Raw genomic sequence first — 25,998 nt, 5'->3', positions numbered from 1 at the left:
TAATTTATTTTTTTAAATTTTCTAAACCCTTACCTTCTGTCTTGGAGTCAATACTGTGTACTGGTTCCAAGGCAGAAGAGTGCTAAGGGCTAGGCAAATGGGGGTTAAGTGACTTGCCCAGGGTCACACAGCTGGGAAGTGTCTAAGGCCATATTTGAACCTAGGACCTCCCATCTCTTGGCCTGCCTCTCAATCCACTGAGCCATCCATCTGCCCCCTGCATTATTTCTTAAAAAGATTCAAGGATATTAAAAAAACACAATATTAGAAATGTTGCTTTTGATGAGTATCTATACCAAGTGGTCACAAACATAATTGAGCAAAAACTAGGCATTTAAAAATAATCTTGAATTAATTATAAATTTACTTCCCTTTCATCTATTGTTTAAAATATTTGGTGTTCCAAGTGCAATAGTGCTTCTTACTATCAATTTATAATTACTTAGAAGATGAACTATGAATTTTAGTTCAGAGGTATCAAACATGCAGGACTGTCTGCAATGTTTTGAGTGTCCACAAACCAAATTAAATGTTATTTGTAAATGTTTAACAAAATAAATATACAGTACATAATAGATAATGGTATTATGTGGTTGTCCGAGTAATTTGGCTGCTGCAATTGTTAGAAATAAATTACAACTCTGGTCCTTATTTTTCAAAAAGTTGATTAGTATTTACTTGGATATGAAAAGGCAAAGGGATGAGAGAGAAGCCTATTGTCACTAGTCATATGAATGGTATCAGCCTGGTCACTGTATCAGCTCCCCAGCACCATTACATGAGAGAGAGAGAGCCCACACATCCTGGATCATTGCTTTTTCTCCTACTTTCACATCCGGTTCAAGGTCAGGATCATATCTGGGATCAAGCACATAGACTACAGTCCTGTGGCCCATGCTCCGTGATAACAGGTGATGCAAACTGGTGTAGACTCACACAGATGCATGCTGGTATATGTGTGTGGGCCGCCATGTGAAGAACTTTACTCACACACGGGGATCTTTATGGTTTAGTGGCCCCATTTCTATTTGAGTTTAACACTGTTATTCTTGAGGTTTGGCATGTAATCATACATTTAGGAGGAGACAGAGAGTGACATTGTAGGGTAAATGTTTATAATTTTCAGTTACTAGTAGCATAATTTCTGTCCAGATAAAGCAGCCTCATGTTTATGTTTGTTTAAAGAAGGCCTTCTCCATAATGGAGTTGGGAGTTATTTTTTTGAGCTTTTTGTAAAAGCACATATGTTTTGGTCCTAGTTTGGATGTAGGAAACATAACAGCTGTATGAATGGTACATAGAAAGGAGTAATAAAATATCCTATCTGCTTTATTATAGTTAATATTTGTTTGCATATATAGTGTCCTTTAACAATCAAATTATCCACAGAATTTTTTAGATAGATACCATTTTTGAATATTTCTCTTTTGTTGAATATGATGAAGAATTAATAGAATTAGGGTCATTTTCAAGTTGTTTTAATGAAAATTCAATGAAAATATCTGTTATAAATAACAAACGTTAGAATATTAAGTTGAAGCTAGTGCTCCATGATTTACAGTATTTATGCTTTTGTTATTTGTGTTTTTAAATCATAAAACATTGATATAATGTTAACAGAATAGAAAATTTAGACTTTGTAATTCAGTTATTAAAATAACATTGAAATAAAAAGTTTCACATAGGAAGAGTCTTGAGACTAGATATGAATCCAGGTCTTCCTTACTTCAAGCCTGGTACTCTATCCACTATGCCACCCATTTGCCCCTAAACATAGTTTTTTTAAAGTAATATTTTATTTCCATGCCATTACATGTAAAAATAATTTTTTAAACATTCTTTTCATTTATTTATTTATTCACTTATTTCATTTATTTTTTTGTTGATTTTTAATTAATTTATTTAGTCAATTTAGAGCATTATTCCTTGGTTACCAGAATCACATTATTTGCATCCCTCCCCTCTATCCACCCTTCCAGCAGCCAACCATATCTCTTCAAACCATGTATTCAAGCAGTTGTTTTTCTTTGGTGTTTTTACTCCCATAGTGTTTCCTCTGAATGTGGATAGTGGTTTTTCTTATAGATTCCTCGCAGTTGTTCAGGATCACTGCATTGCCACTAATGGAGATGTCCATTACATTCAATTGTACCACAGTGTATCAGTCTCTGTGTACCATGTTCTCCTAGTTCTCCTTTCCCTCTGCATCAATTCCTGGAGGTTGCTCCAGTTCACATGGAATCTCTCCAGTTAATTATTCCTTTGAGCATAATAGTATTTTATCACCAGCATATACCACAATTTACTCAGCCATTCTCCAATTGAAGGTCATCCCCTTATTTCCCAATTTTTTGCCACCACAAAGAGCACAGCTACAAATATTCTTGTAAACGTATTTGCTGTGGCTGGTTCAAAGGGCAGACAGTCTTTTAGCGCCCTTTGGGCATACTTCCAAATTGCCCTCCAGAATGGTTGGATTAGTTCACAACTCCACCAGCAATGAATTAGTGTCCCAACTTTGCCACATCCCTTTCAACATTTATTACTTTCCATTGTTGTCATGTTAGCCAATCTGCTAGGTGTGAGGTGATACCTCAGAGTTGTTTTGATTTGTAGCTCTCTGATTATAAGAGATTTAGAGCACTTTTTCATGTGCTTATTAATAGTTTTGATTTCCTTAATTGAAAATTGCTTATTCATGTTCCTTGACCATTTATCTATTGGAGAATGGCTTGATTTTTTTTTTGTACAATTGGTTTAGTTCTTTATAAATTTGCGCAATTAGACCTTTGTCAGAGGCTTTTTTTCTCCCCATTTGTATTAGCTTATTTAATCAATTTAGGACATTATTCCTTGATTAAAATAATCATATTATTTCCCTCCCTCCCCTATCCCACCCTTCCCACAGCCGATGCGCAATTTCATTGGGTATTACTTGTGTCCTCGATCAGAACCTATTTCCATGTTGTTCATATTTGCACTAGGATGTTCATTTAGAGTCTACATCCCCAACCATATCCCTTCGATCCATGTATTTAAGCAGTTGCTTTTCTTTGGTCTTTTTACTCCCATAGTGTTTCCTCTGAATGTGGATAGTGTTTTTTCTTGTAGATTCCTCGTAGTTGTTCAGGATCACTGCATTGCCACTAATGGAGATGTCCATTACTTTCAATTGTACCACAGTGTATCAGTCTTTGTGTACAATGTTCTCCTAGTTCTCCTTTCCATCTACATCAATTTCTGGAGGTTGCTCCAGTTCACATGGAATCTCTCCAGTTCATTATTCCTTTGAGCACAATAGTATTCTATCACTAGCATATACCACAATTTATTCAGCCATTCTCCAATTGAAGGTCATCCCCTCATTTTCCAATTTTTTGCCACCACAAAGAGCACAGCTATGAATATTCTTGTACATGTCTTTTTCCTCATTATCTCTTTGGGGTACAAACCCAGTAGTGCTATGGCTGGATCAAAGGGCGTGCAGTCTTTTAGTGTCCTTTGGGCATAGTTCCAAATTGTCCTCCAGAATGGTTGGATCAGTTCACAACTCCACCAGCAATGCATTAATGTCCAACTTTGCCTCATCCCTTCCAGCATTCATTACTGTCGATTGCTGTTATGTTAGCCAATCTGATAGAGATGAGGAGGGACTCAGAGTTGATTTGATTTGCAGCTCTCAGATTATAAGAGATTTAGAACTCTTTTTCATATGCTTTTTAATAGTTTTGATTTCTTTAACTGAAAATTGCCTATTTATGTCTGTAAAGGGTGAAATTATGGCTGAGACTGAATGTATAATTAATTTAGGTCGCCAACGGTTTTCTTTATAAAAATCCTAATGAAAAACCGAAGTAATAAAATACCCAAGTCAGCTTCCAAATTTTATGGTGATTCAATTGATAAAGTAGAGAAGATTAAGAAGAAGAAAGAAGAAGGAGTAGGTTTTTTCTCTCCCTCTCCCCCTGCCTGACTAATATCAGGCAGGGAGATCAAGAGATAAGGGAGTAAGGGTTCGGAGTATGAAGGAGGAAGGAATCAGCTTGACCTCCAAAGGGGCTCAGCTAAGATGACCAAACCTGAAATCAGCTCCAGGGCAAAACTCACCACCCAACATTTCAATATGTCAGAACACTTAGCATGCTGCCAGCCAGAGTCGTCTCTCTGGGGAAAGAGCGAGCAGCAGGAACTGATATGCTTTATATGGACGTTTTTACATCACTTTTCCGCATCTCATCTGTACCAATGAGAACTTAGCTTGACTTAGGACAGCCCAGAGGTCTGCCCTTTTTTTGCACATGTCTTTCGAAGGCCATCTCCTCAGATAATTAAATCTTGAATTTGATGCAGACCTTCAAAATCTTGTTAAACTGAGTAGGGTGGAGAATGTAGAGTTTCCAAGACCTGATTCTGTTATTCCAAGTATCTCCATTGTTACTGATCAGGAAATAGCTAAATCACATCTTCTAATGAATGGTCTGATTAGGTGGAATATTTTTAAAATTGATATGTCCCTTGCCCATTTATCTATTGGAGAATAGCTTGGTTTTTTGTACAGTTGGTTTAGTTCTTTATAAATTCGTGTAATTAGATCTTTGTCAGAGGTTTTTGTTGTGAAGATTGTTTCCCAGTTAGTTGCTTCCTGTCTAATTGTGGTTGCTTTAGTTTTGTTTGTACAAAACTTTTTAAATTTGATGTAATCAAAATTAATGATTTTACATTTTGCCACTTTTTTTTCTAACTCTTGCTTGGTTTTAATGTCTTTCCTTTCCCAAAGATCTGACATGTGTATACTATTCTATGTTTACCTAATTTGCTTATAGTTTCCTTCTTTACATTCAAGTCTTTCACCCATTCTGAGTTGATCTTGGTGTAGGGTGTGAGATGTTGATGCAAACCTAATCTCTCCCATACTGTCTTCCAATTTCCCCAGCAGTTTTTATCAAATAGTGGGTTTTTGTCCCAAAACCTGGGATCTTAGGCCTTGTCATAGACTGTCTTGCTGAGGTCTCTTACTCCTAGTCTATTCCACTGATCCTCCTTTCTGTCTCTTAGCCAGTATCAAATTGTTTTGATTGCCAGTGTTTTATAGTATATATTGAGATCTGGTACTGCAAGGCCTCCTTCCTTTGCATTTTTTTTCATGATTTCCCTGGATATCCTTGATTCTTTGTTCTTCCAAATGAACTTTGTTATGATTTTTTCTAAATCAGTAAAAAAAGTTTTTGGAAGTTCAATGGGTATGACACTAAATAGATAAATAAGTTTGGGTAGGATGTTCATTTTTATTATATTGACTCGTCCTATCCATGAGCAGTTAATGTTTTTCCAATTGTTCAAGTCTAGTTTTAGTTGTGTGGAGAGTGTTTTGTAGTTGTGTTCATAAAGTTCCTGTGTTTATGTCGGGAGAGAGATTCCTAAATATTTTATTTTGTCTAAGGTGATTTTGAGTGGGATTTCTCTTTCTAGTTCTTGCTGCTGAGCTGTGTTGGAAATATATAGAAATTCTGATGACTTATTGGGGTTTATTTTGTATCCTGCAACTTTGCTAAAGTTGTTGATTATTTCGATTAGCTTTTTGGTTGAACCTCTAGGATTCTTTAAACCATTATGTCATCCGCAAAGAGTGATAACTTGGTCTCCTCCTAGCCTATTTTAATGCCTTCAATTTCTTTTTCTTCTCTAATTGCTACTTCATTTACTGACTCTCCCCTCCCTTTTACTTTCTTTGCCCCCTCTTTCACCAAATCTTCTTGATGCCCCAATCTTTCCCTATGCATGATTCTTCTAACTACTCTTATGATGCATACAATTTTTGAGAGTTACACAATACATTTTCCCCACATACTAACATATATATAATTTGATGTAAGTGTAGTCCTTATAGAAGAGAGTTTGATTTAAAGAAAAAGATAAGATTTTTCTCCTTTTCCCTTTTTTTCATATTTACCTTTTCATGTTTCTCTTGCTTTCTGTGATTGGATATCAAATTTTCCACCACGTTCTGGTCTTTTCTTAGTAAATACTTGGAAATCTTCTATTTTGGTGAATGCCCATACTTTCCCCTGGAAGTATATAGTCAGTTTTGATGAGTACTTGATTTTTGGTTGGAGACCCAGTTGTCTTGCTTTTTTAAATATCGTGTTCCATGCTTTGTGGTCTCTTAGAGTATTAGCCGCTAAGTCATGTGTGATCCTTATTGGGGCCCCTCTATGTAAATCTTGAAATATCTTAGACTTGTGAATGTTAAAAATTTTCACATTGAGGAATCTTCCATTGGATCAAATTCCCTACTGGAAACATTCCCCATTTTGATGTGAGAACTCGCCAGGATCAGAAATGGGAGGACCTCTACTCCACCCGTACTTAAGACTGCTTTAAGGGAGAAAACTCCTTGCTATGGGAGGACCTATACTCCACCCATACTTAAGACTGCTTTAGGGCAGAAAACTCCTTGCTAAACAATGAAAGTACTTGGACCCATGCTTATAATAAGGCAAGGAGTTCTTTGAGCCATGCCTGTTTTTTAGAATTGATAGTGGGATGCTAAGTACCTAAAAGGGTCGGGCAAGTTTTCTCTTAATGAGATTAGTCAACTCAGCTGTGTTTTCTCTGGTTCAGACTTAGGGGATTAGTCGATTTAGCAGGAATTCATATGGGCTGTCCTTTAGAAAAGATCTACGGTGATTGGTAGATGGAAGAACTTAGGGGAGGTGACATAGGAAAAAACCTCCTATATAAGAAAAGGAATCTCTTGAGCAAGGGATCCTTGGAGGCTTGGAGAGGCTTGGAGATCCTTGGAGATAGATTCCTTGGAGATAGATCCTTTTGGAGGAGGCTTTTGAAGGCTTTAAAGGAGATTCTTTTGGAGATCGCTTGAGAAGGAGCTCTTGGAGGAATTCTCTAAGGAGGTCTCTCAAGGGAGGCTGACTCTGGCTGGAACTCCCTCTGGGGAGACTCTGTCCCTCTGAATCCCTTACTTGGACAATCTTATGGTGAGTGATAACTGACTGATTTCTCTCTTAAGGCTTAGGCCTGGGTTGGCCAGGCCTGCCCTTGGCCGACCTATTCTCTTCTCATTAATTCCTTTTCTCTCTCCTTCTCCTTTTCTTTAATTCCTCATTGTATTATTAATTAAATTCTATATAAAACCCAGTTGACTTGGGCATATTCATAATTTGGGAATATATTCCCTGGCGACCACCTTATATTTGATTTGAAAACCAAGACACTGTAGTGAAACATATTTTCTGCGGACAAATTTACTCACCCTCTCTTATATCTATCACAATTTATATCTTCCACCATTTTAACTCACTACAGTTTACAACATCAACCATTTTAATTATTACATCTATATCTGAAGCTCCTCTTCTTGGCTTCTTGTAGGATTTTCTACTTTGCTTGGAAGCTCTTGAATTTGGCGATTACATTTCTGGGGGTTGTCTTTTGGGGATTTAGTATAGAGGGTGTTCAATGAACCCTTTCTATTTCTATTTTGCCCTCTTCCTCCAGAACATGTGGGCAATTTTCTTCTATAATCTCCTGTAGTATAGCATCTTAAGTTTTTGCTTATCTCTGGTTTTTCGGGCAGACCAATAATTCTTAAGTTGTCTCTTCTTCCTCTGTTTTCCTGGTCTGTGACTTTTTCAGTGAGATATTTTATGTTTTCTCCTAATTCATTATTTTTTTGGCTTTGTTTTATTAATTCTTGCTGTTTTGCAAGCTCACTGTCTTTCAGTTGCTTTATTCTTGTCTTTAGGGACTAGTTTTGCTTTTCATCTTGGTCTGCCCTTCTGTTAGATGCTTTCAGCTCTTTCTCCAATTGTGAGGTCTTATCTATCAGACTGCTGATCTCTTTCTCCCATTTTTTTTCCCAGAAGGTTTCCATCTTTTAGATAAGCTCCAATTTGAGTTCTTTCATAGCTTGTGGATAATTTCCATTTTGGAACGCATGTTTTGATTTTGTTTGGATTTCATCCTCTTTCTCTTCATTTCCTTGGGTACTCCCGCCATAAAAGTTTTCAATAGTCACATTTTTTCCCTTTCTTCTTGGAGGCTTGATTTTGGCTGTGTGAGCCATTTCTTTGGTGGTTTTATTCTGCTTTCCTTTTTGGTCTGAGGTCTGGGTGATATGGGCGGGTTTTCTGTGAATTTAGATTGCCTCAGACTAGTTCTTCCCAGCCTCTGAGGTTTCTTAGAGTGTCTGCCCCTGTGTTCAGCGTGCCTGCTCCCGTGCTCTGTGGTCTCTTCTCTCCCCTGCACAGGAATCTCTTGTAAAACCGCTGTGAGGGATGGAACTCTGGTATTCCCTGTCAGTTTCCAGGGAGCCTGGCTTGCCCCCCCCCCCCCCCAGCAAGGGGCAACCCTTTGGCCTTAGGCAATTTTTACAGGCTCTCGAGACTCCTCAGTGTTCCCAGTTTGCAGGGGACATGCTGTCTCTGAGCTCTCCAGTGTGTAGGGTTCTCCCGTGAAACTACCCTGAGAGGTCGTTTCCTAGCATTCTTTAGATCCCAAGGACCCTGATGTGGTCCCCCCCCCCCCCCCAACAGAGATGTTCCTCACTCACTCGCTGTCCCATTGAGTGCTCTGATACCCTACTCTGGTTTGGTGGGGGAGGTGGGTTGGGGGAGAAGGGCGGCTCAGTTCACATTTTTGTGCAAGCTTTTCCTCTTATAGTGTGGAAATGTTCAAACCCCACCTCTCTTCATTTCTGTGGGGTACTGGAGAGTCCCTCCGTTCTTCCAAAGGTGATTTTTATGCTCTTTTGAGGTAGTCTAGTTTGCTCGGTGCCCGGGAGAGGAAGCGATTCGCGTCTAGATTGCAGCCATGTTTACCTGGAAGAGACATGTTATTTTCAATATAAGTGAATGCCTCTGACACCAGTTACTTCCACGCTCTCCCTTCTTTTGTTTTGCTCCTCTTTCTTGGCATTTGGCATTCAGCCTGACATGGGTCAAGCCTACCATACTAAGTCAATTATAGACCTTTTTAAAAAAGTGTAATTAATAAAAATAGTCAGTACTCAACTTGAAATGAGGCAGCATTTGAAAATATTATATGTATGGCTTTAGAGATTATTATTGTACATCTGTGAATATTATAACTTTTTTTGTCAAGATCCATTGGAATTTAGCTTTATGTTGCATAATGATCACTTATTTAGTATTGAATGGAATGATTAAAGAAGTAGGTGAAAGTAATGGCTTTGTGGTTGATATAGAGTGACTGGGGGAAAAATGATCTAGATATTTTCAATTTAGTTGTATTGGGATATTGTTACTGTTATGATTTCAGTAGGATTATGTTTTATGTGATTAATAGATCCCAAGACACTTCACATACATTGAAGACAGGACATAATACCAAACCACGTTATTTAATAAATATTTCCCAAACTGTGGAAAATTAATATAGAATTGGTCTATCTTTTATTAAATAATATCCCCTTTAGTTCTCTAAGAATGGTTTGATTTTAAAACAGAAATAGTTTCTCTCCTATGTTTCGTAATTGATTTTTGTTGAGAATAAAAGGATTAGGGACAGGGCCTGAGCCACTTGGAAGATAAAATCAAGTCAGGAAGTTGTAGCAAGGCAGTCTTGGTGACTCAACCCTGTGTTCTGGGAGTAAGGGGCTTCTTGGGTTCCTTAACAACAGCCTCTTCCTGTGGTGAAATAATGAGAGATGTTGGTTTCTCTTAAGTACACCTTGTCTTTGACTTCTTGCCAATAGAAATGTATTGGGATATCCAGGGTGTTAAGGGTAAAATTAGGAGTTTTGGACTCAATATATTATACTAGTGGTCTCAGTACCAATAAAATGCTGAAGTCAGTTTGGGATTTTTTTACGGTGGTTTAATTATAGTAGAGGAAGGAAATTAAGAAAGAGAGAGAGAGAGAGAGGTAAGGGAAATTGGACTTCTCTGGCAAGCCAGATAGGAGTTTGGAGGTCAAGGAAAGGAGGAAGGAAGGAGTCAGTCACCTCATCAATGTGGCTCAGGGAAGAAGCCTCACCTAACCCACACTATAGAGGTTCTCCCAGTCGCCTCATTTCCTTTCTTTATCCTTTTAAAAATTTTATTGTTAACTTGTTTTTTCATTGCATTCACATTTCAGTATCTTCTTCTGCCATCCAGTATCCTATGCCTTTTTCACAAAGATCATGAAAGACAAAAAGATCCTGTGTATATAAATATAGATATTTATTTATCTAATTAAGGCTTTTGAAAAGAATCTTCTACACATAAAAAGATAAAGAATTATCCTATTTATTTTCACATTGAATTTTGAATGATCTAATACACTAGCAAGTTACTTGTTATGCTTCATATCTATTAGATCATGTGGTTACAATAAATGATTTATGACATAATTTCCAGTTCTAAAAATTTATCATTCATGCTTATGAACAGCGAATTTTTTCCTACAAAAAGATAAATTGATCTTTAGAGGAGGATCAGAATTATATTCATTGGAATTGTCTTGAATTTGATGTCATTTAAATTAAATAATGGTATGGGAATCTTTTAATAGTAAGACTTTTGTCTCCTAATGGGTTTTAATCTGTACAAAGTTTTTCTTAATAATGGCTTGTTAAAAGTGTTGTGTCCACCAGATGGTGCACTTGGGCAAAAAATTGTTTCCTAAACTGTTGTTTCTATCAACATTCAATTTAAGTATTGTAGGAATCCAAGAGTTCTGTGTGTGTGTGTGTGTGTGTGTGTGTGTGTGTGTGTGTGCATGCGTGCGTGCGTGTCTATATAGCTATTCATAGGATGTCTGTTTATCCCTGGCCATAGATTCCAGTACTAGCTTTACTTGCATTCATTCTCTTTGCCCCAAAGCAACATTTCCATCTCTGCCACCTCAACCTCCTGCTGCCAGCTCCGTCTTCCAACTGGAATGTGGAGAACTCTTAACAGCCCTCTCCTTTGAGGTTAGACTTCTTATCTCCTGCTTTATCCAAATTCATGTAGCTTATATTCTACAAGGTCTGTATTTTTTTTTTAAACCCTTACCTTCTGTCTTGGAATCAATACTGTGTATTGGTTCCAAGGCAGAAAAGTGGTAAGGGCTAAGCAATGGGGGTCAAGTGACTTGCCCAGGGTCACACAGCTGGGAAGTGTCTGAGGCCAGATTTGAACCTAGGACCTCCCATCTCTAGGCTTGACTCTCAATCCACTGAGCTACCCTGCTGTCATCTGGTTGTCATTATTTTTGGGGACACAACTGAGGGGATAGAATGCCAGGCTTAGAGTCAGGAAAGTCTGAGTTCAAATCTGGTCTCAGACACTTACTAGCTATGCAACACTGGGCAAGTCACTTAATCCTGTTTGCCTCAGTTTCTTTCTCTGTAAACTGATCTGGAGAAGAAATGGCAAATCACTAGAGTATCTCTGACAATAAAAGAATATATCTCTTTGTGGAAATATTACCAGCAGTATCCTCTTCTACTAGTAAAATAATATTTCTCCTTTGTTTCACTCTCTTTTTACTTAATTCATTTTTCCTAGTCTCTCTTTCTGAGAGTCTCCAGAAGATGCATTTCTTGATTTTGATCTCTTTTTAGTTTATATCAGCTATCTCTCCCTTTATCTTTTTCCTCATCTGTTCTGATTTATTTATGTTTACATCCTTTAGTCGAATGAAAAATGTTGGTTCACCTGTAGTATAGGTTTTGTTTAGGTATAGCCTGACATCTTTTGTTTGTGGCCTTTAGACCCATAGTCTTAAGTGTTGTCTGAGATATTTTTTAATCGTGTTTCAGGTCTATTTCTCCCTCATCATTTTGGTTAGACTTTTGCTTTCATCTTTGTGTCCTTTTAGAAAGAACTCTTAATGCTCTCTTTGTTCTTATTTTGTGGTAGTAGTTTTGCTTGGTTGCTTATTTGTGCTCCCTTGTATTTCTACAGTCTAGGGTGTTTGAAAAGTAAATAATTTCTTTAGGTGTGAGGGTGAAGGACAATGGATTTAATATTGTATCTGTTGACTTTAACATGTCTATTGGATTGATGGAGCCAGAATGGCAGATTAGAGGCAGCAACCAGGCTGAACTCTGGCAACATTTTCCCCTAATGAAGTTTAAAATAAAGATTAAAATAAAATTTTACAGCCAAAAAATATTGGGTTGAGACATTTTCCCAGCTTAAGACATCATAGGAGGTAGGCAGGATAGATCTGTGATATCAGTGTGAGGTCTAGGCTGTGAATCTTAAAAATTCTCAGACCCTTCTTCAGAACATTTGGTTAAGACCATTCCCCATTTTAAACCATGAAAAGACTTAGTCAGGAATGTGAGAACTCTGCTCCACCCATACTTAAGCATACTTTAGGGGAAGATAAAGTTGTAAACTCTTTACTGAACAATGAAAAGTACTTAACCCATACTTATAGTAAGGCCAAGCACTTAAGCTAAGTCTATTTTTAGGAAAGTGCTAAGTACCTATGAAGGTCAGGCAACTTGCAAACTTGGAAGCTGCAAAGAGGTGTGAACTTACTCAGAAGTTTTAGTCTTCCCAGAAAAGTTTAGTCTACTCAGATGTGAATTTCCTTTGGAAAAAGGTCTACTGTGATTGGTAGATGTGAGAACTTAGGGGAGGTGCATAGGAGAAAATTCTATTTAAAAGGAGCTAAAAAGAGGTCTCTGGCAGATTCAGCTGGCCAAAGCTGAATTGGAGAGAGGCAGCTTGTCAGAGCTGCCTTGAAGGGCTTGATGGCTGAACTTAGTTCAGCTCTGGTGGGTCTCTGAACACTAGAGTCTTGCTTGGACAAATCTTGTGGTGAGTTGATAAAAGACTGACTGATCTCTCTCTTAAGACTTAAGCCTTAAGGCTGGCCTAAGCTGGTATAGCCCTTTTCCTACTATTACCTCTTACTCTGTTTCTCTCCCTTTCTTTAATTCCTTCATTTGTATTAGTTAAAATCTCCATAAAAACCCAGCTGACTTGGGTATATTTCATATTTGGGAATTTTTCCCTGGCGACCACTATATTTTTGAAACCATATTTACGCGGTCACAGTTTAAGGCAACCACTCTTATCTGTAACAGTTTATGGCAAACACTACTTTTAAATTTTATAAGGCCAGAGTGCGCAGAGTGCCATTGATGGATTTTGAGAATGGTTGCAACAGAGGCTGCAGCAACAATTTGTGGAACTGTCAGCTTAGAGATGGCAACGGGATCAAACAACTGGTAACAAAGAGATTACAAGAATCCTCTTTGTTGGCGCTGAGTATAGTGCTAACTGATAATTCTATTGTCCATACACAGATCTGGGTTCTAGTTCTGGGGGGTATAAGGGACTTAAACAATCTATTTTCTTTTCCATTTGGATAGATTATACATATAATTTCTAAGAACTCTTATCATTAGATTAGAAAATTTCTACAATGGGCAATGAATGTGAATAAATTATGTTGAGATGTTGTTAAAAAATGAAGTAATGAGAATTAGCGATGTGCTATTAGAAGAGGGAAGGGAAAGGTAGGTAGAATAAGGGAAATTTTTTCACCTAAAATAGGCCTTTAAAATGAAGGGGGGAATGGAAGGGTTGGCAGGCAGTGCTTGAGCCTTACTTTCATCGTAATTGGATTAGAGAAGGAAAAATGTATAAACACTTAATTGTGTATAGGAATTAAAGTTGAATACTTGAAGTATCATATTTTTAAAGTTTATCATCTGACAATATAGAACTACATCACTAAGTTTTCTACCTGCTGAAAAAAACCTGTTCCACCAAAGCCTACAGGAAAGAAAAAAAGATCTAGATAATGAATTCCACACAATCTACATCCCATCTATGTCAGCACATAAGTGTGTAGGGTCCTGGTAATTGTAGTTTTGCTCGGGATCATAATTTTTTAGGGTAACTGATTCAAATTACACAAAACAATCTCACAAGAAAGTGTTCGTTGGATGATGTTATAAGAATGATAGAATGGTGTTATTCTTACATATAGCTGAATGTCAAAATATAGATGCCATCTCTTTTCAAAAAGGAAAGATTATTGTGTTGTTTTTCATGAATGCAACTCCTTCAAATTAGATGTTGGAATCCATGGCTTTCATAGGTGGTCCATTCATCTTTTCAGTGGACAATTTTCCCACCTTTTTTCACAATCCCTTTTTCCCTTTTACTCTGCTTACTTTTAGGGTGAATATGTTACCTTTTCTTTGACAGTATTTGATACTAGAAATTTTTTTTTTGTTTTCAAATTAATTTTATAAGGTTCTGGTTAAAAATTTACAAAGGAGTGGCAATTGAGTATAGCATTATAGATGAAGATACAATATGTCAAAATACCAGACAAAAAGGAATAAGATGGAATGTAACGGTTGGATATTTCTATAGAAAGGAAGAAGCCACAATCCTTTGTCTCCCTACAATGGTGTTCTACTTGTAATTAATTAAATTTTAATTTTTATGTAGTAAAATACATTTCTTATGGTCTTCCTAATAGAGAAACATCTTTAGCACTTAAAAATAATCTGTATGTGATTTTTTTTTGAAGCTACACTTTTTTTTTAAAATTTCTGAGAAAAGGAAGACTATCTCTACCACTGTGATTGGTATCTTCCATGTTAAGGAGCTATTAGGGTTTTACTTCCCCCTTTCCAGGGTCCTCAGACCTTATATGTGAATCCTACTACATAAAGGCCAGTAACAGCCATCTGAACTGGTGGCATCACTTAATGTAAACTTTAATGCAATGACAAATTAGTGAAGATTGGATAAATGACCTTTCATTTAACCTGTTTCACTGTAGTTTAGAAAGGAAATAAGTTTGTTGTGCAGTGGTAAAGGCCATAGATAATTAGGTAGGTAGAAATGTCTGAAAATCATGAGAAATGTGTGTTTTCTGACGTTCTCATTTCACAAAATCAAACTAAGAAAAGGTTAATTTAGCCTTAAAACATATTTGTTTTTAAGACAGAAAAGTAATGTTATAATGTTCACCATGTCATGTGAAAATTTTGAACCATTTTGAAAAGTATATTATGTTTAATATATTAAGGATATTGTGGAGGTTATTTTACATTTAAATTTTTTCTGATAACTTCAAATAAGTTTTTTTTATCTTAATTTTATTTTTAAAATATTTTTTCCATGGTTACATGATTCATGTTCTCTCCCTCCCCTTTTCCCTCTTCTCCCTTGGAACTGACAAGCAATTCCACTGGGATATATGTGTATTATCACTTAAAACCATTTCTTTATTATTCATTTGTGGAAAAGAGTAATCTTTTAAAACCAACCCCCCAAATCATTTACCCATATAAACAAGTGATAAATCTTCTGCATTTCTACTCCCACAGTTCATTCTCTAGATGTGGATAGCATTCTTTCTCTTAAGTCCCTCAGGATTGTTGGATCATTGCATTGCTGCTAGTAGCAAAGTCTAATACATTTGATCATCCCACAATGTTTCAGTCTTTGTGTACAATGTTCTGCTCATTTCACTCTTCATCACTTCATGTAAGTCCTTCCAGGACTTATAGAAATCAAATAATTCACCATTCCTTATAGCCTAATAGTATTCCATCACCATCATATACCACAATTTGTTCAGCCATTCCTCAATCGAGGGACATCCCCTCATTTTCCAATTTTTTTTGCCACCACAAAAAGCACAGCCATGAATATTTTTGTACAAACATATGTTTTTCCCACTTTATTTTTTTTAAGCCCTTACCTTACGTCTTAGAGTCAATACTGTCTATTGGTTCCAAGGCAGAAGAGTGGTAAGGGCTAGGCAATGGGGGTCAAGTGACTTGCCCAGGGTCACACAGCTAGGACGTGTCTGAGGCCAGATTTGAACCTAGGACCTTCCATCTCCAGGCCTGGTTCTCAATCCACTGAGCTACCCAGCTGCCCCCTCTTTTTCCCATTTAAAAAAATATCTTTGGGATACAAACCTAGTAGTGGTGTTGCTGGATCAAAGGACATTCATTCTTTACATTTAATTTTAAAATTTTCATTTTTTTCTTACTTATTTCATTTTAAAAGTGTTTTTTATTTTAATGAACCGTAAATATTTCCAAATGCATAATACAATGGAAAATGATTACATATCAAAATGTTAATATCTATGTATAACTTGCTTTTTAAAAATAAAGCATAAATTTAATTCATTAATTTCAAGGTTGTCCAGTATGTCTTTTACCTTCTAAACTTTAGTTCTTTTCTGTATGTTTAAATGACTCTTTGTTTTTTGCGGTGTGGGTGGGAAGGGGACCGACAACCTTATTGCTCTCCACACCTCCTACATATTAAGAAGGAAAACAACTTTTAAAGAAGTAAGCATAATCATACAAGAGATATCCTCACATATGTCCAACTGTGAGTTTAGCAACGATCTTTGTCAGGAAATGATTGACATGCTTCCTTACTCTTATCAACTCCTAGTTGATCATTGCCTGGTACAAAAAGGGGCATAATGACTGCTTATTTGCTTTACTTGTTGATACTTTTTTTTTTAAAACAGGGATCACTACGAAGACAGTGTTTAGGGTGGAAAAATTCTCCTGGACTCCACTGTTCCTCAATCACCCTCTTACAATCCTATCACCTTTTTAAAAGACACTCAAATTGATTCCACATTCCTTATGTATGAAGATGTATGTCTAATTCATTATGCCTTTGTATGGGAAATAAGCTTCACCATTGGTATTCTGAAGTTGGGATTACTTTATAATTCTTAAGTCTTTCAGAGTTTTTCTTTATAATGTTTTAAACACTGTATGAATTATTTTCTTAAATCTGCTTTCTTCATTCAACATTAATTCATTCAAGTCTTCCAGGTTCCTATGAATGTCTTACTACAAAATGTCATTCCATTGCATTCATATTGTTTAGCTGGAGGGAATGAGGGAAAATATATACACTAATTAACTGTTGGTAAAATATTGAACCCGTCCAACCATTCTAGAAAACAATTTGGATCTATGTCCAAAGGGCTTTAAAACTGTGCATAGCTCTTCACCCTGAAATAGCAACACTAGGTCTGTATCAAAAAGAGATCAGAATACATCTGCAAAAATAAGTATAGCAGCCCTTTTATAGTAGTTATCAATTAGGGAATGACTGAAAAAGTTGTTGCAGAAGATTATGATGTGCATAATGAGGGTGTAGTTTCAGAAAAACATGGCAAGATCCACAATGAACTGATGAAAGTTGAAATGAGAAGAATTTGCTGATCATTGTGCACAGTTAAAGTCATTTTTAATGATGATCAACTATTAAAGACTTGCCATCTCAGATCAATACAATTACCCAAGACAGTTCCAAAGGACTTGTGATGAAAAAATGCTGTCTACCTTCAGAGAGAGAACTGATAAACTCTGAGTGCAAATTGAAGTATAATTTTTTTACTTAAAATTTTTTATTGCCTTTTGAGGATAATATGAAAATGTTTTGTATGATTTTACAAGTACAAGAAATTAGATTAAGTAATTTGTTAATGCATATGTAAAAATCATTGAGAGTGATCACATTAAAGCAAGCAGCAGGAAAACTGAATTTATATTTAATTGTAAGTAATAGAGAATTCCTTGAAAATCTGTTGTCCCCTTAAAAGAACTAGAATCTTTTGGTATAGAATCAAGTGGTAGTGTGGATTCTTCACTGTCCCTAAGAATGATCATTCAGGTTACGTATATTTTATTAAGCACCTCTTTTGTGCCAAATTGTGTCCTAGGTTCTAAGATTGCAGATAGGTTACAAAGATGTGTCTATATTTAAATTGGGGAGATGTGTGTAGATATGATCTCTATACTGAGAGTTCTTTTCAGATCTCTGTTATACATGTAGATGCAGATTAAATGTTTATAGAACAGATATAGATAATAATGAGGTAAAAATAAGATTGCTAACTGGTATATTTGGGAGTAAGGTAGAGTGAGAATTTAGTCATTATGCCCAAATCATCATCCTGGGGGACTTAAAAAGTGATCTATCCTTTTGACATAAATAGTGAAGTTTGTATAAGGAGTGAATTTTTTTGGGAAATGTTTGAAATATCTCTGGCACATGTAGTGAAACATGTAATAGCTGGTTTTGTGGGATTGAAGTGTCTGCACCTCTGACTAAAATGCATTGAGATGATGATTCAACCTTTGGGACAACATGAGGTTCCAAAAGAGAGCACAAATAGAACATTGAGAGGTGAAGTGATTTTTTTTTTTTTTGTGAGAATCACATAGCCAATATATGTTTGAGGCATAACTTGAATCCAGTTCTTCTTGACTCCAATATCAACTTTATCTTGTCTTGGCATGATGCATCTCTTCATGATCATAAATTATCTTAAAATGAATCTTTTGCTCTGTTTGTGATATTTTCGAAGTCACTTAACTTAGTCACCATTTTCCTTATCTGTATGTAAAACAAAATGTTTCAGTTTGATGGTTCATCTCTATGGTGTATTCAAGCATTATATCTCACTAAGTTATTGAATCTATAAAAATTTATTGAAGCACCAACCATGTTTCAGGTATTGTGCTAAAGCCCCTAAATTTTAACATCCCATTTTGATATAATTATTGCTTGTATTTCTCTTGAAATAAAAATAGATTCAGGTATCAGCCAATACTACTCCAAAAATTACCAGTACCCAGCAATGGAACTGCAGTTTTTCTGAAATTGATTAATCTTGGAAGGAATCACTTAAGATTATAGTTGCAAGAGTTCAAAAAAATCCATCTAAAAATAATCCATGTAATATGCCTTTCATTTACTACTACAGAATTGTGATTTCAGGAATACCTTTTAAATTGAATTATGTTATTAGAATGCAGAGCTCCTGATGTCTGATTGGCTTGGTTTTTGGAGATCGCATCACTGTAAATAAAATGAAATAATTATTTTTGTATGACTTGATGGAATAACTTTGTTTTTCTAATATATGTTTAGTTGGGTCTTAGATTCATGACTAGAATAGTATGTACAATGGCCAGTTTCTGAATCATTGACATTGTTATTTTCAAACTTAATTTACTGATTGATCAGGAAGTTAAAAGGATTCTGGAATTAAATTATATGCTCTGGAACTTTTAGTTAACTCAATTTAAATAGGACTTCATTAACTGTATTGCCAATAATTGCCCTCATATAGCTGTGGCATTATTTAAAGTACTACTACTGCCCCCCAGCGAAATTTTAAATTTGCCATTTTCACATTTCTTTAACCAGATAGTTTTTAGTAATTTGCAAATTGGCTATGAATTTAACATCATTTAGTAGTGTTTTATCATGGTCAAGTCTGATTTAAAGATTATCTTTCTCTTCATTAAAAAAAAGTAAGACCTTTTTTTAGTATCAATTCTAAGATGGTAGAGTGGCAAAGGTTAGGCAATTGAGGTTAAGTGACTTACCTAGGGTCACACAGATGGAACTATTTGAAGCTTCTTCCCCTTTGTTTTAAAAAAGTACTTGAACTTAGATTCTCCAGTTTAGTATAAGAAATTTTTTATTTGTAAAATTTCTAAATATTTTAAAATGTTCCTTCTCCCCGCACTATAGATCATATAGTCATAATAAATTACACTGTGATTGCTTCATCTGCCCACTCAACATTCTTTCTACTAAGTTGCCAGCTAGATTGACTTGTTAGTTCTTCTCATACTCATTTTGATTGAATTTCACTGAAGTTTTTAAAATGCTCTTTTCATTTATAAGTTTTCCAGATGTTGTTATGAATGACTTTTCTTATTTCCAAAAGGGTAAAGTAGATTATTAGTTCCATGAAAGTTAAAACCTTACCTTTATTATATTTGTGGCCCCAGGGCAGTCAGTGCTTAATAATGACATTTAATGGATTGATAAAACTGTAAGAATTGATGTTTATAGCAATGGTAAGTTAATGTCTATAGAATGTCTAAGACTCTGGGTATAATATGGTGAAAATAAAATTTGGGGTTTTGTGATGAGGGAAGAGGGATGGAAGATAAAAATATTTTCTTGATATATCAAGCTGCTGATGTCCAACATGACTTCAATCTGGTTTTCATTAATTGTATGTCAAGACTGTAATCATAAAGAACATATACAAAAATTGGATTAACAACTCAGAATCTCAGAAATATAGTTTTAGTCACCATTTGCAGTTTATATATTTAGTGAAAAAAAAAAACAAAACAAACCAAGCAAGTCTTATCTTCTCTTTTAGAATTTTTGGAATTTAAAATTTATTTAGAATTTGATACTAAGTATCAGTTCCAAGGTAGAAGAATGGTAAGGGCTAGAAAATTGGGGTTATAAGTGATTTGCTCAAGGTCAAATAGTTAGGAAATGAATGAGGGTAGATTTGAATCCAGGACTTTCCTTGTCTGGAGCTGACTCTCAATCCACTGAGCTCCCATTTGCTCCACCAAATTCAGTTTAAGTAAGTATCTCTTCTACGATATCCCCATCAAATGATTATCACATCTCTGTATGAACTGAGAGGAAGCTACTTCTTGAGCCTGCTTATATCTTTGGACAATTGTTAAAGGAATTTTTTCTTTCCATTTACAGATATTTGATTCTCTAAAAATTTCCACCCACTGTATCTCTGCAACCAGAAGTGAATTAGAACAAGTTCAATCCCTTCTTTATAAACCTAAAGATATTTTTCATTACTTTTTCTTCCCCTTCTCCATTTCTTGAAAGAACTTCCCAAACTAAAGCTGCCTAGGTCTCTGAACTAGTTCTTATATTACACGGTCTTTATTCCTTTCACTATTCTAGTGGTTTTCCTTTGATTAGTTTCATTTCTATGATGGTTGAAAAATTGTTCAGAAAGCTCTACCTAATTTGTATGTACCCATTTATTATGTGGATTCTGATTTAGATTATTATTTTAACAACACATTTGTATATTATAAATTTCTTGATTTAATTTTGATTATTTTTATATTTATTAGTTTATTGATTTTTTTGTTTTCCTCTTTTTTCCAGGGTGTGGATGAATGGAACATTGCTCACTTGAATACCATATTGGATGTTGTTGGAGAAGAGTGTGGTATTTCTATTGAGGGTGTAAATACCCCCTATCTCTATTTTGGTATGTGGAAAACTACATTTGCATGGCACACTGAAGATATGGACCTATACAGCATTAATTATCTTCACTTTGGAGAACCCAAATCTTGGCAAGTTTAAACATTTTTCATGATAATTAGTAGTAGTAGTATAATGCTCTAATGTTTTCAAAGCTTTTTACATATGTTAATTCATTTAATCCTCTCACATCAACCCTGAGCTACAGGTGCTCTTATTTTGCCCATTATTGTGAGTAAAAAGTCTACAAAGGATAAATTGAGATATGTTCTCTCTAAGGAAGCTAACATTTTATTAATAGGACATAGAACCTGTTATTTAGAAGGGTCAGTGCTTTGCCTCTATTTATATTAGAGATCTTGCAATTAAGGGTTAAATCATTTTTTAAGGGCTGTATTGTTAAAATTAAATTAGTTTCTCTACTAAAATTATTATATTTTTAGAGGTTTATTAAGGATTATTAGAATGAAGAAATAAAGAAAATACAAAATAAGAAAGCACATACCTAGGCACAGAGCCCATTCACAGCCTTACATCTTGCCTGTGTGAGCTTAGAAGCTGAAGCTAAAAGAGAGCAAGTAAGGCAGTACAGTCAGTTTAAATAGCCATTTTGTTCTCGGCCCAGGTGAGGACCTCAGATGTGATTTTAGGGAATTCTGGGAACTACCAAGGACTTCTGGGAATTAAAGTCTGGGGTTCAAATCTCCATTTTTACAGTATAAAGAACAGAATAGAACATGCAACAGCATGGGGTTGAGGATGACATGATTGATTACATGACTAAGGTGAGGGAAGCAATATAATTGATTGGAAGTTGGGAATTTAGTGGCTAACAACAACCTCTTCCTTCTCTCCTGCGTTCATTATTTGAATCTATATGCCAGGTTAAAAATGAATGCTGAGGAAAATGAGCCCTTTAAGCACAATGAATAGAAAAAAAAAACCTAAAACTTAAGCTTTGTTTCATTTGTTTTCCCATCGAACAAATAGGGCTAACAGAAATACAAATTTATATATTGTCTCCAATACTGTTAAAATTAATACTGTATTCTGAGAATGACTCCTTACCACTGACCTTATAAACCCAAATCCTTTTAGGTAGAAAATAATATATCTCTTCCCATTTAAAAAAATTTCATTTAGCCTTTCAATTTACAGAAAATAGAGAAAAATAGAAAGTAGTATACACTTTAAACATGCACTATTATAACAGCAGAAATAATGCCATTTCATATAATGAAGAGTAAAAAGAAGGAAAGAAGTCAATAAAACTAACCAAGCTATTGAAAAGTCTTCTTGGTTCATTCAATAGTCACACTTTTCTGTAATGAAGAGGGAAGGTATTTTTTCCCTATCCTTTGTTTGTGCCCATCCTTAGTCATACTTTCATGTTTTTTATTGTTTTATTGTTCTTTTCATTTACATGGGCTTATTTAAAGAACAAACTTTTCAATTTTTTGTCTTTAAAATTTTTTCAAATATACAACATCCTTCTTTTTTGCTATAATTTACATTTTGCTTCTATATTGTATATTTTCCAGATTGTGCTTGGTTCTCTACCAGTAAATTTAATTCTTCCCATGCTTTGAAAAACATATATAATTTTCATAATTTTTCTTCATATTTATAAATTTATTTTTTGAAAAATTTAAAAGCCAGATAAAATATACATTTACATATATTTATATATAAATATACACATATATAGTAGAATAGAAGAGGATTTTACCTGAAATGGAGTTCATATATAAAGCTTTCTTTTTTTATAATCAGCAGATAACACAGAAAAAGTTTAGAAATTATATAGCCTATTACCAAATATTTGACTCAAATAGATTATGTAGATACTCCATGAAAGAAAATTAATTTTTTTTGTACGAGAATACAAAAAAATTCATGCAGATTTCCCTAATTGTGGATAAGTTGTGCCCCTAATTCACATGATTTGAAAGGGAATACCTGTATTTATTTAAAGCTGTCCTATCCAAATTCATATGTATTCTGGCACCCTCCCATCTCTTCCCATGTCTCTCCTTCTTTCTCTCCCTCTTCTTTTTCCCTCCTCCCCGCTCTCCCCATCTCCAGCTTCCTCTCATCCTGATTGAAAATCAAAATAGCAAAACATATCCCATATAACAAATATATAGCCATGCAAAAAAAAAAAATTCCCACTGTGACCACATTTGAAGGTATATCATATTCCACATTTTAGGCCAATAGTAGTTAGGATCATGTGTAAATGTTTTTGCTCATTTTCTTGATAAGCGTTCATAGTTGTTTTTCATCATATTGTTCTTTCTTGAAACTGGTTTCTTGTTTCTGTTCACTAATCATTGAATCATTTCATTCCAAGTTTTCTCTATCTTTCTCTGAAATGGTACCTTCCATCATGAATTGTTATGAAATAATAATTCCATTTCTTTCTCATGCCATAATTTGTTCACCTATTTGCTCTTCCTAGTCACCACTATTGTTTCTATTTTCTTCCTATAACCAAATGTAAATAATTTTTTATATGTAGGTACTTTTCCTCTTTCTTTGATCTCTAGATAGAGACTTACAAATGAAGTATTGCTTGGGACAAAGGAATTGCAGCTTAATGACTTCTGGAATATGATTCCAAGTTATTTTTCAGAAGAGCAAGACCAGTTCACAACTGCACAATCATTAGTGCATTAAATATGCCTTTCTTCTTGCAGTCTTCCAGTAGTTATTTTTCATCATCTCACAGTCACAGTCTGATGACTCTCAGTGTTGCTTTAGTTTGCATTTTAATAATAATTAATGGTTTGAAGGATTTTTAGAAATAGCTGTCAGTTTCCTGGATTGCCTCTCTTGATAGTGACTCATTTTGATCATTTGTTTATTGGGGAATATTTATCCTTTCCATTTTAATCATGTACAAAGTGTGTTTCACTATTTCTAAGAAGATGGATATCTAATTTGTATCTAGTATAATTGTAAATATAAGAGGTGGGAGTTGAATTGATTCTTCTGAGTCTAGAGATAATGCGAAATTTCAAAAATAATTATTTTATTTCAGGTTCAAAAAACTTTGGTTCATACTTTAGTGCTATAAATACAAATTTTTCATTACTTTAGAAATTTTGATTTAACACTTGTTAAAAAATATTATTATATTGACATTGAAACACTTAAGATTCTGGGCATATTATGTGTAGTAGAACAAAAAAAATTTTACCTGAAATTAGAGATTCATGATGTTCAACTTGTATTATCTTTAAACATATCTAATGAATTTAACATGCCTTAAAAATTTTTTTTTAAAGTGCTTACCTTCGGTCTTGGAATCAATACTGTGTATTGGTTCCACGGCAGAATGGTGGAAGGACTAGGCAATGGGGGGGGGGGGGGGTCAACTGACTTGCCCAGTGTCACACAGCTAGGAAGTGTTTGAGGCCAGATTTGAACCTACGACCTCCCATCTCTAGGCCTGGCTCTCAAGATGCCCCCCAACATATAACTTTTAAAACGATTCTACATATCTGTAATTCTTATCTTATATATCTACATTTCTGGGTCTATATCTATCATTTTTGATGTTTTGGATCTCTTTGTGGATAATAGGTCTAGTCGTGTTATGTCAAAGAATATGCATAATTTAATTTCTCTTGAGTTTCAACTTCCTTTCCAGAATGTTTGAGCCAATTTATAACTCCACTAACAGTGCAGTTATTCTGTCTGTTTTCCTGTATTTCTTAATAACATTAGTTATTCTTAATCTAATGGATATATCTTGAAGTTTTAAGATTTGTTATGATTATTATTTGGAAACTTTTTCCAGTGGATGTCGATACTTTGAATTTCTTTTTTTTAAAGAACTTCCTATTCATATCCTTAGTTTTCCTATCAGGTAATGTCTCTTGTCTTTATAAGTTTGAATCAATGACATATATACACATACCATATATATATAATATCTGTATGTTTTTTTTTATATATATTTATCCTAACTGTTTTTTTTTCCAAATCTGAAGATTTGCCACAATTTTTCCTTTTGTTTCCAAATTTTTTTTCATTTTAAGTTCTTTGTATTTGTTTCTGGAAAAACTTACATTTTATGTAATCAGTATTACTTATTTTATTTTTCATGATCCTCTCTTATGGAAAACAATTACTTTTTTTTAACTTTGCTTTTAAATGTTAGTTTGTAATGGAAAGTGTACTGTATTTATTATTTTAAAATTTAGTTATAAACCCATTTCCACATAGGTTATTTGATCATGGGCAAGTCACAATCTCATTGAATTTTTTATTTTTAAAATGAAGATAATATTTTAATCAGTTGCATCATAAAGTAATAGAAGAAATATTTTTAATTTGTAAAGCTATACACAATTATGTTACCATTATTATTAATCAGTAATGGGTAGTACTAAAAATAATCTATTAGTAATGTGAACTTTAGATTACTCCACCCTACTTAGTCTAACAAAATCAGGAATGTCTACACCCATACTTAAGGATTAAGTATTTAGGAGGATGGCCTATGATAGACATGTGCTAGCAAATGACAAATCAGAAACAGTTGACAAACCCCTGGGCTGTCCTAAGTCAAGCTTAAGCTACCGTTGGTACAGGTGAGATGCAAGAAAGTGATGTAAAACCATCTATATATTTTGCTTCACTTCCTCTCTCTGGCCTCTTTGGAGGTGGAGAGGTAGCTGGCGGCAGCTTGCTGAGCGTAAGCATTCCAGCATCTTGACGTGGTGGCAACTATTGTCTGGTTTGTTGGTGAGTTTTCCTTCATACTATACTGGGAGAAGCTGAGTAAGCCTAGTTTAGGTGAGGCATCTTACTGAGCTCTATTGGAGTTTAGGCTGATTCTTTCTCCTTTACCTTCCAAACACTACCCTCTTAGAAAGCCACTAATCATTAGAGACCTCGTGGTGGAGGACTTTGACCTCGTTGTGGAGGACTTTGAACTTCCCCTGGCACA

General features: G+C 34.9%; 1 protein-coding gene across 16 annotated transcripts in view; it reads left to right on the top strand.

Moving 5' to 3' along the window:
* KDM4C (lysine demethylase 4C) overlaps nt 1-25,998 on the top strand; it is a 469,399-nt gene that overhangs the window by 74,187 nt on the left and 369,214 nt on the right. For all 16 annotated transcript variants that reach the window (XR_001623634.2, XM_016424248.2, XM_007499560.3 and 13 more), the window contains one exon: nt 20,937-21,130. Coding sequence is in view for 15 of the 16 variants with exons in the window: in XM_016424248.2 (XP_016279734.1) it covers nt 20,937-21,130 (194 nt within the window). In the remaining variant the exon portion in view is untranslated. The remainder of the gene's footprint in view (nt 1-20,936; nt 21,131-25,998) is intronic.

The sequence above is a fragment of the Monodelphis domestica genome, chromosome 7 (assembly GCF_027887165.1).
Source record: "Monodelphis domestica isolate mMonDom1 chromosome 7, mMonDom1.pri, whole genome shotgun sequence".
Taxonomy (NCBI): domain Eukaryota; kingdom Metazoa; phylum Chordata; class Mammalia; order Didelphimorphia; family Didelphidae; genus Monodelphis; species Monodelphis domestica.
The sequence above is the reverse complement of the archived record's forward strand: the minus strand, read 5'-3'. Positions and strand labels throughout refer to the sequence as shown.